The following is a 14,284-nucleotide window of genomic DNA, read 5'->3' as shown; positions in this document are numbered from 1 at the left end:
ATAAATATTTAAATATATCTTATCAAATATGGATTTTTATCAATTCCTTTATCGACCCCTATAAAGAAAAAATAAAGAAACTCGAAGAAATTGTTGAAACTTTTGTCTCTATATGAGAAAAATACCTATAATACGAACACCCTAAACAAATATTGAAAATTTGAATAAACAATATCGAAATGGAAAATGATCATCTCGTTATTTTCAAACAGAGATAAAAATTTCGAAAAATAACTTGATAAGAGTAAAAAAAAATTGATGTGTGTGACTGAAAAAAAGGCCAGGTGAGATTGAAATGATGCAATGTCATAAGCCGGAAACAAAAGTTGGTGGACAACGGAAGAAACAAAAAACACGTGTCCTTCCCTAATTATTATTAGTCACGGCCCCAAACACGTGCCATACAGATAACGATAAAGAAAGTGAGAAAGAGAGAAAGAAACTTTGTCTTAATCTCAAGTTAAGAACATATATCACAGAAGATTGCAAATTAAGAGAGTAACTCTTTAATGAAATGAATATATAAATATTAATATAATAACACATTAGTATTTTTTCTATTTTATATAAAGACGAAGCAAATTTTCAATAAATAATTGATATTGAAAAAAAACAACTTTAGAAAATTTATTTTTTGTGCTTCGTATCTGCTTCCAGGAATAGAATGTCGCTGTCAATGGACCCTACTGTTGCTTTGTTCTCCTTTGGCTACCCTTTTCTCTCTAACCTATTCTGATCCTGATCCTGCATTCGAGGGCAACGATAATATAGGTTAAAATCTCCAAACGCACACGTTTTCAAAGCGAGAATATATTTTTCATTGGTAAAAATTCACATACAACTTGCGAAGACACGTTATAATCTAAAAGTTTTTTGAAGAAAAAAAATCTAGAGGGAATAACAGAGATAGAAGAAGAAAATGAGGAATTCTAGTCGAAGGACTATTTCTCTAGTCCTTCCTGTTTAGGGCTGCCGACATCTTCATATTCCCAAGAACTCAAGTCACACACATATATATATATATATATATATATACAGAGACACTGAAAAAACTCGAAAAACTTCAACACCTGCCCTCATGATTATAATCTAAAATTGTCTCTGCATAATGCGCAATCGTCTATAATAATAAATAGGGGTATATCGTTCAAGAATTATAAGTAAATAAGTAAAAATAAAAAATTTTCACATCCATCATTTCAAGTTGCAAAAATCTCCATATTAAAATAATAAAATATTAATTTAAATGTTAAAATTTTATCTAAACGAGAATTTTTACTGAAACATTTGGATACATCAATGAAAGCAAAAGTGTTCAAAGTACAAAGTGTGTGAAATGCGAATGAATGAAATCCGTAAATTGTTTGTGTTTTTTTTTCTCTTTTTAACTAAAGTATTACGGAATTATCGTAAAGTATTGATAATCTTTTTTTTCTTATTATTATTATCGCAGACTTATTCTCTCACGTTCTTTGGCAATTTTATACTTCATGTCACGTTATAACGCACAGAGTATGAGGAAGCGTGACAAAAAAAAACAGAGCTAAATAAATATATGTATATATAATGTGATGATGGAAAAAGACAAAAAAGGAGAGCAAAGGTATAAAGTGAGAAAGAGATAAAAAAAAAACCGTGTGGCCAGGTGTAGTAGCAGCAGCAGTGTGGACTCCAATAAACACCACGTGGAAGACTCTATGGGACAGTTTAAGACACGTTATGGGAATTACAATATGAATCAAGAGTGACAATACCAAGGGTCCCGATCTCAACACTGAAATATCGTTTCTTCATTCATGTGGAAAAATCTCGGAACTCGCTTTTTAATCTAGACCACTCATATTTAAAAAGAGAAATCGAAAAATCGAACTTTTAAGTTACATAACGTACCGAAAAATTATATAAATAAATATAAATAAATATATAATAAAAAAAGAAGAACAAATACAGTTGACTCTCGATAATTAAATTTTTGATAAATTTATCGCGAAATTATCGTATAATAAATTTCAGTTTAAAAAAAATAATTTATTTTCTAATCGTTAATCATATAAACGTTGTGGGCTTCAGCATTGTATAATTAAATAGTTAAAATATACTAATCTAAAAAATATTCGTTACTTCTATATCGAATTTTAAACATCTAATAGAACGTTTTAAATATTTCTGTTAACTTTTCCCTTTCGTGAAGATTAACCAGGCAAAACCTCCACCTTAAAAAAAAAATATTATGAAGAAATGTTCGTTGCACCCGTTCGAAGGCGGAAGATCGCCAACAACCGTTTCCGTTCAAGAAAAATATTCCGTTGCACGACCTCCCTCCCTATCTTTCTCTCTCTGTCTCTCCTTATTCCTTGGATAATTCAAAAAAAAAGGTATACCGATTAAGGTAAGCACAGGTGAGGAAAAGGAAGTAAATATATAGGGGTTCAACAATACAAATGAAATAAAAATTAACCTGAACAAAGAGAATTGCACCCCTTTTCCTGATAATAATTATATATACGACGTTTGCTAAAGAACACTATATATATATATTCTCTTACAAGACAAGTAGCAACAATGCCTTGGACAAATATTAAAAACTTCCTGCTGATAAGTTAAGTAAATTAGAACCTCGTTTCCTACTGCCGTCGATTTTTGTATATCTGTGATGAACAAATCCTCAAACATTATATTGTTTAAGGAATATACTCAAAAGTCAAAAGGATCAGGTGTGTATATGATAACTGGTTCCCTCAACACTTTTATTATATTACAAGGCTTCCCATACACAAAATACATATATATATATACCCAATGTATAGCAAATAATTCGAAACCCTAAGAAGTCTTATCCATATAATCCAAAAGCTCCTTTTTACAATCTTTACCGTGAGAAAGCAATCGAGGTGAGATTTTATAATCTGTGCTTTCAATTTAATTATAAATGACAGATGTCAAAACAATATATTCTTTTTAGTTTTATTATATACTTTTTTTAAATTATAAAAAAAAATTTACATTTTTCAATTGTTGTAATTAATAAAAAAAATTGATCAAGTGCGAGTTACACTCGCTTACCTAGGGTTCCGTTCACAATTTTAAATGTTTATAAATATTTTAAAAATGAAGCTGAAGCTGGCACCTTGTTATTAGCACCCATTTAATTTTTGAAATTTTCAAGTTGGTATTGAAACAAAAGAATACCATTTGTCAAAAATCTCAAACATTAAAAGAAAAGTATATATATAATTCAAAGGTTATTCATTAGAAAACAAATGAATACGACCAAAAAATATCAAAAATAAATTTAAATATTTTTTAAAATAAATAATGAAAATAATAACGACAACATTAAAATTTACAATTACAAATGATTCTATTATTATTTATTAATGAATGCATTTAAAAAGGGGGAGAATATATTATTTTTGACTTGGACTTGGATTCCAAACGAAATTACAAAGATTTTTCTTTAATAATTCGGAAAAAAAATTCCAATTTCTTCCTTTAATAAAAATTTAACGATTTCCAATATTTTTTTAGTCTATTGGGGACCAAAGGAAGCTAAAAAAAAATTGCGACCGCGGGACTCGAACTCTGGACGAAATTACAGAGATTTTTCTTCCATAATTCGGAAAAAAAAATTCCAATTTCTCCCTTGAATAAAATTTAACACTTGCAATAATTCTTTTCAGTCTTTTTGAGACCCAAAGAAATTGAAAAAAATATTGCAAGTGTTAAATTTTATTTAAGGGAGAAATTGGAATTTTTTTTCCGAATCTTCAACGAAAAATATTTGTAATTAATAATTTTTCGTAGAATTTGAATGGAAAATCTTTTTAAAATTAAATTAATTTTCTTTAACTTCTATTTGCTTCAAAAAAAATAATAATATTCTCCCACTTTTTAAATGCATTCATTAATAAATAATAATAGAATCATTTGTAATTGTAAATTTTAATGTTGTTGTTATTATTTTCATTAATTATTTTAAAAAATATTTAAATTTATTTTTGATATTTTTTCGTCGTATTCATTTGTTTTCTAATGAATAACCATTGAATTATATACTTTTCTTTTGATGTTTGAGATTTTTGGTATTCTTTTGTTTTAATACCAACTTGAAAATTTCAGTAATTAAATGGATGCTAATAACTAGGTGCCAGTTTCAGCTTCTTATTTAAAAAAAATAATTTCCCTATAATTTTCTTTCAATTTGCTTGTAAATATTTATATATATATGTACAAAGTTTGAAATGGTTGGCTAAAAAATTGTTAAAGTTAAGATAAAAAGGAATTTTGATGAGCCAAAAATTTTGAACGTTCAAATGAACGAAATATTTTTTTCAATCTATAAATTATTAAAAATTATGATGGCCATGTAAAATAAAACAATAAATTAAACATATATTAAATAAATAACTCCGTTTTACATATTTAAAACAATATTTTATAATAAAATTCGTAGTTAAAGAAGTTGTAAAAAAAATTTCGTTCATTTGAACGTTCAAAACTTTTGGCTCATGAATTTTGAGCTTATTCAGGATTTTTGAGTTTTTCTTGCGAAGCAATATTTAAGTTTTATTAATTAATAATACATATACATATAAGTTTCAGCTTCTTAACTCCAAAACTGTAAAAGTTAAGACGGGGGGAACACGCTTTTTTTCAGAAATTTCGACTTTTTAGAATATAACTATACTCAATTCAATTCCAATCGGGTTCGCTATAATTTTCCTTTAATCTACTCGCAAAAATACGTATGTATACCAAATTTGAGCATCGTAGCTCCAAAACTGTAAAAGTTAAGGGGGGACACACTTTTTTCCAAAATTTCGAGTTTTTGGAATATAACTATATTCAATTCAATTCCAATCGGATTCGTTATAATTTTCGTTTAATCTACTCACGAAAATACGTATGTGTACTAATTTTGAGCCCAATTGGTTAAAATGGCTAGATTTGGGGGGGGGGTAGGATTTTGTGGGTGGACATAAGGCTTCCGTTTCGGTTCAATGCGTGAACGGAACCCAAAAAATTGTAGAAAATTGGAAATTATTTTTTAAAAGTATAAAAAATCTTCACCTAAATCAGCGATATGTTTCTCTAAAACAGCGAAAGTTTTCGCTGTTCCAAAGAAACTTATCGCTTTTCCAGGTGAAGATTTTTTTACGTGTGAATAAAAAATTTTTCATTCATTATATTAATGAAAATTAAGAAGAATTAATTAATTATTATAAGATCAACGCTTATAATAAACATGAAGACTAATTAATGCATCAGTAGACTATCTTGAAAATTTAATTTAGGTTATTATCAGGATAATGTTCTACGATAAAAAAAATAGTTACGATAAACTCATTAAGCCAGACCTCGTAAAACTAAATATCCCATTTGAAATTATGCGAAACGCGTGTCTCTTCATGCATGTTGGTCCATTATATATACTTTAAAGACTTTTACTTCTCTATCTCCAAAAGATATGCATCGAAATATATAATTTCCTTGTGATACGCAACGAAATTCTTTATATAATATTATTTTACAAACCGAATTTCGTTAAGTGTTATGTTGAAAGATTTATAACTATCGAATGTCTCAATAAATTCTTTTAATTTCGCTATTTCGACTTTTATCTTTATTCAAAATTTATGCATTTAAGTTAAAGAAAAAAAAAACACGAATAATAATAAATTTACACTAAGTTTCATATTTAAATGCCCGAGTCTTTAAAAAAATGTTAAATTTTCTAATTAATTAATAATTAATTATTCTCATTAAAGTTAAATAATTTAATTTTTTCTTGTTCAAAATTCAGAAACGTCTTTAAATAAATTGAAAGAAAAAAAAAATTATTCACTTTAATAATAATTTGTCTAATTTGTGAAGCCGGTATCCATTGAAGAATTGAGATGATGAAAAAAAAAAACTTTTCTCTTATATATACATTAACGGATTGAAATATAATACATAAGTGCAAAACGTTAGAGATCTATTATTTCAGTGTAAGTGTGTGACATGATAAGAGAATGCGAACACAACTCCCAAGAAGAAAGAGAGAGAAATCAACCTTCTTGGATGTCATTATTGTGAATGGATCAAATATGATTCTTGATACGGCGACAGCCAACTTAAATATATGGAGCATAATTACAAACACTCAGCTACATTGTTATAATTCCTCGACAGGACATTGTACCAAATAGTTTAATGTACTCTTGAGAAAAAAGTTCTCTCGTCAAAAAGATAAAATAAAAGGAGAAGGGTCATTCCATTATATTTCACCTAAAGTCGTTGCGGCCTAATTTTTAAAAAACTTGGTACTTTCAGAAATGATTCTTTATAATATTTAGGAAACGAAATAAAAAGAATTAAGTTTAAATTTTTATTATTTATCTCAAAATATGTATTTAAAGTGGACAAGGTGCGGAAAAATGTCACCTTTTTAGCATTTAGAAACTTTTTTTAAAAACATAGAAAAATTGTTAAAAGTGTAAAAAAAATTATTTTTTCTTGTTTAGAATCGATTAATTATCTATTTTTTAATGATTAAAGTAGTAAATAAATTAAAATAATATATAAAATAAGTTTTTAAAGTTGGTCTGTCAAATAACCTAATTTTGGGATTTTTATTAATTAATTACTAAAAAGTGGAGTTATTAAATAAAATAAAAACTTACCGAATGTAAAGTATTTGTGGTGAACTTTCAAATTTTCTTAGCACTTTGTACTTTTTAAATTTATAAATGTAAAAAATCTTGAGTCGAAAATTTGCACTTTGTTGACTTTTCCGATTTTTAATCGCTTGTAACTCTTTTGGTGCAAAATAAAAACTTTTGAAACCTGGCGGAATATTTAAGTTATATCTAAATAAAAACTCACTGTAATTTTCGTGATGGATTTTGATCGAGATAAGGAGAAAATTTAATTCCAAAATTGTACGTATATTTCCAGGTTAATGTATGTAATTTTTCGTCTTTGAAGTAGTGGCCCAACTTCAAGTTTAAAAAAATTACATACATTAACCTGGAAATATACGTACAATTTTGGAATTAAATTTTCTCCTTATCTCGATCAAAATCCATCACAAAAATTTAAGTGAGTTTTTATTTAGATTTAACTTAAATATTCCACAAGGTTTCAAAAGTTTTTATTTTGCACCAAAAGAGTTACAAGCGATTAAAAATCGGAAAAGTCAACAAAGTGCAAATTTTCGACTCAAGATTTTTTACATTTATAAATTTAAAAAGTACAAAGTGCTAAGAAAATTTGAAAGTTCACCACAAATACTTTACATTCGGTAAGTTTTTATTTTATTTAATAACTCCACTTTTTAGTAATTAATTAATAAAAATCCCAAAATTAGGTTATTTGACAGACCAACTTTAAAAACTTATTTTATATATTATTTTAATTTATTTACTACTTTAATCATTAAAAAATAGATAATTAATCGATTCTAAACAAGAAAAAATAATTTTTTTTACACTTTTAACAATTTTTCTATGTTTTTAAAAAAAGTTTCTAAATGCTAAAAAGGTGACATTTTTCCGCACCTTGTCCACTTTAAATACATATTTTGAGGTAAATAATAAAAATTTTAACTTAATTCTTTTTATTTCGTTTCCTAAATATCATTAAAAATCATTTCTGAAAGTATCAACTTCTTTAAAAATTAGGCCGCAACGACTTTAGGTGAAATATAATGGAATGACCCAGAATAAAAAAAATAATCTTTCGAAAATATAATATATCAAATTTTTTAGAATTTAGAAAACTTTCAATTATAAATATATAACCTAAAATTGTAAAATTTAAATCTTACCTTGACAAAAGAGTGGAATTTGACTTTACTAGGCGAAACTGGCGGGCTATTTGGCGGCAATGATTTGTGACCATTTTGTATTAGATTCTGGACCTCGAGAAGATAACCCTTCCTCGTGAATCTACTCCTTGGACTTGTCGTAATTTCCATTTCCATTTTTGCTTTTCTAAATTTGAGATTCTCCTTAACATCCTGCCTGAGTATTATGTGTGTCAGTCTTCTGATATTTGCCTTTGAATCATTTGCACAAATTCTTTGCCATGCTTTTGAAACCATACTAACAGAACACAAGTCTTGTGGACTCAATAATGCTAAAATATTGGAAACAACACGCCAATGATTACTTTTTTCGCCCAATAAAACAAGCATATCAACATTTGGTATACCAGTTTGATCTCTCGTCGCTCGACTTCTTCTAAAGGATGCTGAGAGACCTCTTTGACTGAAATCAAGTCTCTTTGGCTTGATTTCCGGTACCGTTGCCAAATCATTAATTACTAATCTACTGAGTCTTCGTCTATCAACGGAAGTTAATACCGGGCTGCTTCTTCTTATCGATCGATAAGATGATTTCATCGTTGAAATATGAGGTGTACTCTGATGCATTATTGCCTTAATTTCGACAAATTCATTAGGTTCTGAAGCTTGAAACGATGAACTTGGAATTGCCGGCGATGGTGGTGATGCTAAAAGTTTCAAATCATCAGCTGGATTTACCGGTACAGTCGCCCTCCAAGCTCGAAGATTTCGATTTCGAAGTTCCATTCCAAATTCCTGATACTCGGGCAATACGCCGTGACCACTTGCATTCTCGCTGCATGACAATTGATGTTGAAATTTATTTGGAAGTGAACTACGACTACTTGACTTATTTCCCTCACAGCACGAATTATCCAAGAGAGTTGAAAATTTTGAACGAAGTCTTGTAATTCTTTCCGATTGTAATGGATCATTTCGAAAGCGGCTCCGTTTTATTGACGTATTCGAAATTCGAACACGACTTCCCGTACTTGGCGAATGACATCCAGGTTGTGGGGTTAATGTTAAATATCCACTATCATAACTTCCAAATGAACTACGAGAACTCCGATTACTAACATTCACCTTTCCCACCGGGCTGTCAATAACTTCCAAACATTTATCCATTTTGCATTAAAAACACAAATTCTCATTCAAAAGAAAAACAATTGTAGAAATTGGACAAAAATTTTAACACATTCTTGAATAAGAAATACAAAGTCGTTGAAACAACAACATTTTAAAGAACTTCTCCTTCCATTTGTTTACCTTTCACGCACGAACACGCTTCGTTGACTGACGTATTGTATAAGATTGTTAATTGAAAATAATCACACACAATCCCGCAAATGATTCAATGCATTTGATCATTGTCAAAATGGAATATGGAGTAACAGATGTCAGCGTCCGTGGCACAGTCTTTGTTTGCAGAAATAAGGTTAGAAAGCAACCCTCTTTTTGGAAGAGTCCAATAAAAAAAGATTATAATTTTTGTAAACACACAAAATGCACGACATAAATAAACACATTTGGCGACAAATTAAAAATTCACAAGTATTTATATATATAAATAACACTTTTAACTTAAGAAAAACGTCACTTTAAACACTAAACTGACACTCTATTAAAACGCAAATGTCACTTTCTCGAAGGGTGCAAAACGCGCCACAGCACGCAGCACGCGGGTCCTTCTTCTTCTTCTCTCTTCTCTCTATATGTCCCCCAGTGGTGGGAACATACAAAACTTTCAAAACTTTATTCACAGCCCCACCGCCAAATAAATTCCAACCAATGGCATTCTGGCTAAATCCCGCCTGTTATGATTGAATAAAACGATTGGACTGAAAAGCGCTGTTCCACACTCTGGCGAGCATTTTGGTAATTAAAAATAAAGCGTCTGTTGCTGGGGAAACCTTGTAGTTCATCGTAGTTGCGCCGTAGTTTGTAGTTTTTTAAGTTCTGCGCATAAAATTCCTTTGTTTTTCAAGGTCGTCCTACATAAAGATTACTTCTCCCTATATTTTCAATATATGTTACAGATTCTGAAAATAATTTTTGAGATTTAATAAAATTAAAAAAATAAAATATACATTTGAAAATACAAAATATTGGATTTTATTTAAAAAAATTTTAATAAAATAATTTTTTTTAGTAATAAAAATTGTATTTTCCTATTAAAATATTAGTTTTATATATAATTTAAACTTTATTTAACTAATTATTATGTAATTGTATTATGAAAATATGCAGCGCCTTTGATAGGCAACCATACTTGTCGGGGTGTATAAAGATTTTTTTTTTTTTAATAAAATTGATAAATTTGACAATATTTTCTGCAAAAATTAATAGATAATTAATTGAAAAAAGAATTTTTAACTTAATAAACATAAAACTTCATTCATTAGTAAAAATTAAAAATGATTTTTAGAGATAATTAATTTTTGTATTTTAAATAAAGGCGGGAAATTGTTGAGAAAATTTCTAACAAATCAGATCAAAGCAGCATGGAAATTGTTTTGTATTGTCAAAGTATATACACAGCTCTTTAAAACGTGACTAAAAAATAATTATTTCAAGTTAATAACATTAAAAATGGAAGCTTCAACAAGTAAATCGGAATCTACTCCAAAACAAACGATGGTTTACGTTTGTGGCGGTAAGTTTTTTATCATACTTTTCACTACATTTTGAAAAAACAATTTTTCTAACCTCACTTTTTGCTAAACGTTTATAAATGTTTATTTTACAGTATTGTATTATAAATAATCAAGTATTAGACATTGTAATAAATATTTTTTTGTATTTATATTTATTTATTTGAAAAATATAATTACAGAATGTCATCGTGACAATGAAATTAGGCCTCGAGATGCTATTCGTTGCAGAGAATGCGGCTACCGTATAATGTACAAAAAACGTTCAAAACGATGTATCCTTTTTTATCTAAAATAACCATTTTTCCTTTTATGATATAATTTTCAAAAGAAAATTTTGGAAAATCATTTTAAAAAGTAAAATTTTTCTTAACTATTTATCTAGTTGTTGTATTTGATGCTCGCTGACAATGTACCATAAGATATCTACGGTAAGGACTCAACTATAACTAGGAATACTATAAATATATGTAAATCTTCTCACCAATATATAAATATTTTCAAATATATTATTGATTATTTTAACTAAATTTGCATTTAAATTAAATAATCTCCAGTAAAAAAAAACTCAAATTTTTAAATATAATTTTGATTTTTTTTTCTTATTTTTCACATCTGGACTGCTTTTTATTTATCAAAATAATAAATTAAGTCAAAAAAAATTATAATTTACTTCAGGATAAGAAATGATAAATTAGTTCAAGTAAAAAAATAGAAATGAGAATATTTATTATAAATAAAAACGAAATGTAAATTCAAGACTGTGAACTAAACAAAAAGATTACAATAAGTATAGGCAATGTTTTTTTTTTATTTACAATAAATAAATTACATTTTCATCAATAGATTAACAGAGTTGTGAAAATCGGGGAAGAAATGTTGACATCAGCATTGGCAAAATGTTGGCGATCGATAACTTATTAATTGCTACTACAACTTTGAAATATCTAATATGATAATAAAATCTTTTCTCCGGTCCCATTATTTGATATTCGTTGGCAAAAAAAAAAAAATTTGCCATTTTGGTTCCACTGAAAATGTTTCTGTGATACAATTCTCTCCAACATTCCTAAGGCAATTGAATGTACATTACACATTTTCACATAAAAGCCTTAGCTTCTCGTGTATATGCTTATAAAATCCTAAACACCCTTAGTTTTATACATTACATATGCATACATAATATATAATATATATATATTTTTTTATATATTTATAAAACATCAGAAACGACGCCAACAATTTGTTAAGCTATGTTATCGACACACAAACGGAAATCGACCTTATAAAATATAGCATAATGGCTTTAGCGATATTTTCATTCATGTCTTTATCAAAGACAAAAATTCAATCATGAATATTAGAAAACGATATTATTCGAACAAAAGCAATCGGGTTATTACACACTTTTTAATACTGCGATTGGAAGCAGCCAAGCCAACAAATTGAAATTTAACATTATTCCCTCTTAAAAAGAATTTCACATTTCTAGAAAAATAGATTTTTTTCTAATTTTGAGCATTCAACATTTTTATATATAAATTAATTTTTAAAATGCTTTTTTTTATTATAATTTTCTAATCAAAATTTATTTCTTGTTTTTTAATCGACTATATATAGTTGACAAATTGTGTCAAAATAAATTCAATATTATTGATATGTCATTTTCTTTTTAATATAATTTTAATATGTAAACATTATTACGAGTTTCTGTAAAAAATACAAAAAAAAATATATTTCTACATATTTATAAATATATAGAAATAAAATTCCTTTCCTCAGTTTCCGTTACGATAAAATCTTCAGAATTGCCTTAAAAAATAAATGTTTATTTAAAAATTGAGAAGAATAGTTGGCTTGGCATATTTATATATTATATATTACATATATATTGAGAATACATCTCTTAAAAAGCTCGTACTTCAACTGACAAAGAAATCTTAAAAAAAAAATTTACAAGAAATAATTACATCGACTGCTTAATTTCAAAAATCTACATTGATATTTGTTTTGGATGACAATGTTTTTTTTTCTTAACTGAACTTTCATTGCACATATTTATTTGTATTTGAATAATTCATGATTCTTATCTCAAGCACACAAAGACTCATTTTTTGTTTAAAAAATTGTTAAGATACATGATTATGCAGAAGACAATATTGTACACTTGAGCGAAAATGTTATTTAAATCAATCAAAATCATTTATCAATCAAATCATCTTAAAAAAATTTGACAAACAAAAAGAAACTAAATATTAAAATTCTTATTGAAAACTCTAAAAAACAGATTTTCTTCTATCAGTCGTGAAAAAGTTTTTACAGAACAAAAATCTGTTATTTAAAAAATAATAATATGAGATCACAGTATTAAAAAAAAGACTTGTAAATGAAATCACAAGAAATTTAATTAAAATACTAAATACAAATTTCTCAAAATGATTTGATTGTTGTAATTTGGATTTTTAATTTAATTTTTTTTTATCAAAAAAACAATAGGGGGAAGATTGTCAAAAGTTTCTCTAAAGACTGTTGATCAAAGATAAAATATTTCATCTATATGTATATATATATATAATATAATATATATAAAAAAAATTCATTTTGTTTCCTAAAATTGATTGAAACACTAATACTAAACGTTTTGGCGCGATTTGGAAGTCACTATACAAGAAATATATATATTTACAAAAAACACAATTTCTCCGAAATAACAATATCTTTTTTTTTTGCAATGTTATCTTAACATTGCAGGTATATTATACAAATTTATGTATAGATATTGTAGATATAAATAAATATATATTTATATCTATACATATATGAGATTAATTTTACGAATAAAATCAATATTAATTCGTAATATTAGAATACTCTTTTTAACGTTTTGTTTGTTTGCACGCAACATTTGCACTTTAAATACAGAATCACATGCCATATGCCATTACATAGCACCCTAAATACTATCTAAAAACTACAATGGGCACATAAATATAATTCGTCGTGAGATAATAACACTGAAATCTCGATTTGCTATAACAGAGAGCAATTTCGAATTTTTCCACACGAAATGAATTTTTCTTTTTATAAATGCTTGACAATTTTAATTTTATAAATCAATGAATCACAATTCTCAATTGCTCTCCATGAAAGACGCTTTAATTGGAAGATTCAATTTTTTTGAACTTTGGGACTCTTTTTCTTTCTGTAAAAAAAATTAAACGAGAGATGTTTTTTTTTTCCTTCTTTTCAATACAGTTAAAAGAAAAAATTCAATATTCTCTCGTAAATTGAAATATTTTGGCACTATATATCTTCTAGTTTTTTTGCACCGTCATTTTGTCGAATTGGTATTTCATCGACAAATCTCGTTGTCGTTATCCCGTCCTTTTCTCTTGTATCGGTTTCAATATTGTGCTCGACAAAGCAATGAACCTGCAATTCATTTAATGTTTGCATTGATACAGAACAAATTTGACACTTGAACGTCAGGGATTTTGATTCCTCGTGAATTGGCACATGATATGTTCGAGATGCTTCGGCATCGGAGACAATTTGAGACGTTGAATAAGAGTGAATTGAATGTGATGATAGTTCTTCACTCTCGTCACATGAATTTTCACCTTTATTACTTCCTTGATTGTTAGCCGATTCCGGATCCCACTGACCCATTTTACTTGGATCTTTCTCATACAGCTTCTGGGCCAACAACTGAAAAAAAAGTCAACGAAAAATTTTAAATTATTTTCTTAATTAACGTTTGTTAATTGATAATAATTTATTCTTTTGACTTACGATATTTAAA

At 27.4% G+C, this 14,284-nt stretch overlaps 3 protein-coding genes across 6 annotated transcripts in view; 1 reads left to right on the top strand and 2 right to left on the bottom strand.

The window, feature by feature from the left end:
- Nucleotides 1–9,563, bottom strand: part of LOC127281466 (uncharacterized) — a 33,562-nt gene extending 23,999 nt beyond the window's left edge. Inside the window, exon 1 of the mRNA XM_051305189.1 lies at nucleotides 7,811–9,563. Coding sequence (XP_051161146.1) covers nucleotides 7,811–8,956 — 1,146 coding nt within the window. The 5' untranslated portion in view covers nucleotides 8,957–9,563. The remainder of the gene's footprint in view (nucleotides 1–7,810) is intronic.
- Nucleotides 9,564–10,315: 752 nt separating this feature from the next.
- Nucleotides 10,316–11,012, top strand: LOC127281467 (DNA-directed RNA polymerases I, II, and III subunit RPABC4). Its single transcript, XM_051305190.1, has 3 exons — nucleotides 10,316–10,484; nucleotides 10,665–10,757; nucleotides 10,868–11,012. The coding sequence occupies exons 1-3, from the start codon at nucleotides 10,421–10,423 to the stop codon at nucleotides 10,888–10,890; spliced, it is 180 nt and encodes a 59-aa protein (XP_051161147.1). The 5' UTR covers nucleotides 10,316–10,420; the 3' UTR covers nucleotides 10,891–11,012.
- Nucleotides 11,013–11,273: 261 nt separating this feature from the next.
- LOC127281465 (uncharacterized) overlaps nucleotides 11,274–14,284 on the bottom strand; it is a 136,048-nt gene continuing 133,037 nt past the window's right edge. For all 4 annotated transcript variants that reach the window (XM_051305185.1, XM_051305186.1, XM_051305187.1 and 1 more), the window contains one exon: nucleotides 11,274–14,190. In XM_051305185.1, the coding sequence (XP_051161142.1) occupies nucleotides 13,786–14,190 (405 nt within the window). In that variant the 3' untranslated portion in view covers nucleotides 11,274–13,785. The remainder of the gene's footprint in view (nucleotides 14,191–14,284) is intronic.

The sequence above is a fragment of the Leptopilina boulardi genome, unplaced genomic scaffold (assembly GCF_019393585.1).
Source record: "Leptopilina boulardi isolate dan_hultmark-lab unplaced genomic scaffold, ZJU_Lbou_2.1 LbouV2_269, whole genome shotgun sequence".
Lineage (NCBI taxonomy): Eukaryota > Metazoa > Arthropoda > Insecta > Hymenoptera > Figitidae > Leptopilina > Leptopilina boulardi.
The sequence above is the reverse complement of the archived record's forward strand: the minus strand, read 5'-3'. Positions and strand labels throughout refer to the sequence as shown.

Bases quoted from the DNA above. Each gene is read 5' to 3' on its own strand.
- LOC127281467 (XM_051305190.1), top strand. From the start codon at position 10,421: ATGGAAGCTTCAACAAGTAAATCGGAATCTACTCCAAAACAAACGATG. The intron at 10,485-10,664 runs GTAAGTTTTTTA...ATATAATTACAG, and splicing joins GATGGTTTACGTTTGTGGCG to AATGTCATCGTGACAATGAA. The intron at 10,758-10,867 runs GTATCCTTTTTT...CTATTTATCTAG, and splicing joins CAAAAAACGTTCAAAACGAT to TTGTTGTATTTGATGCTCGC.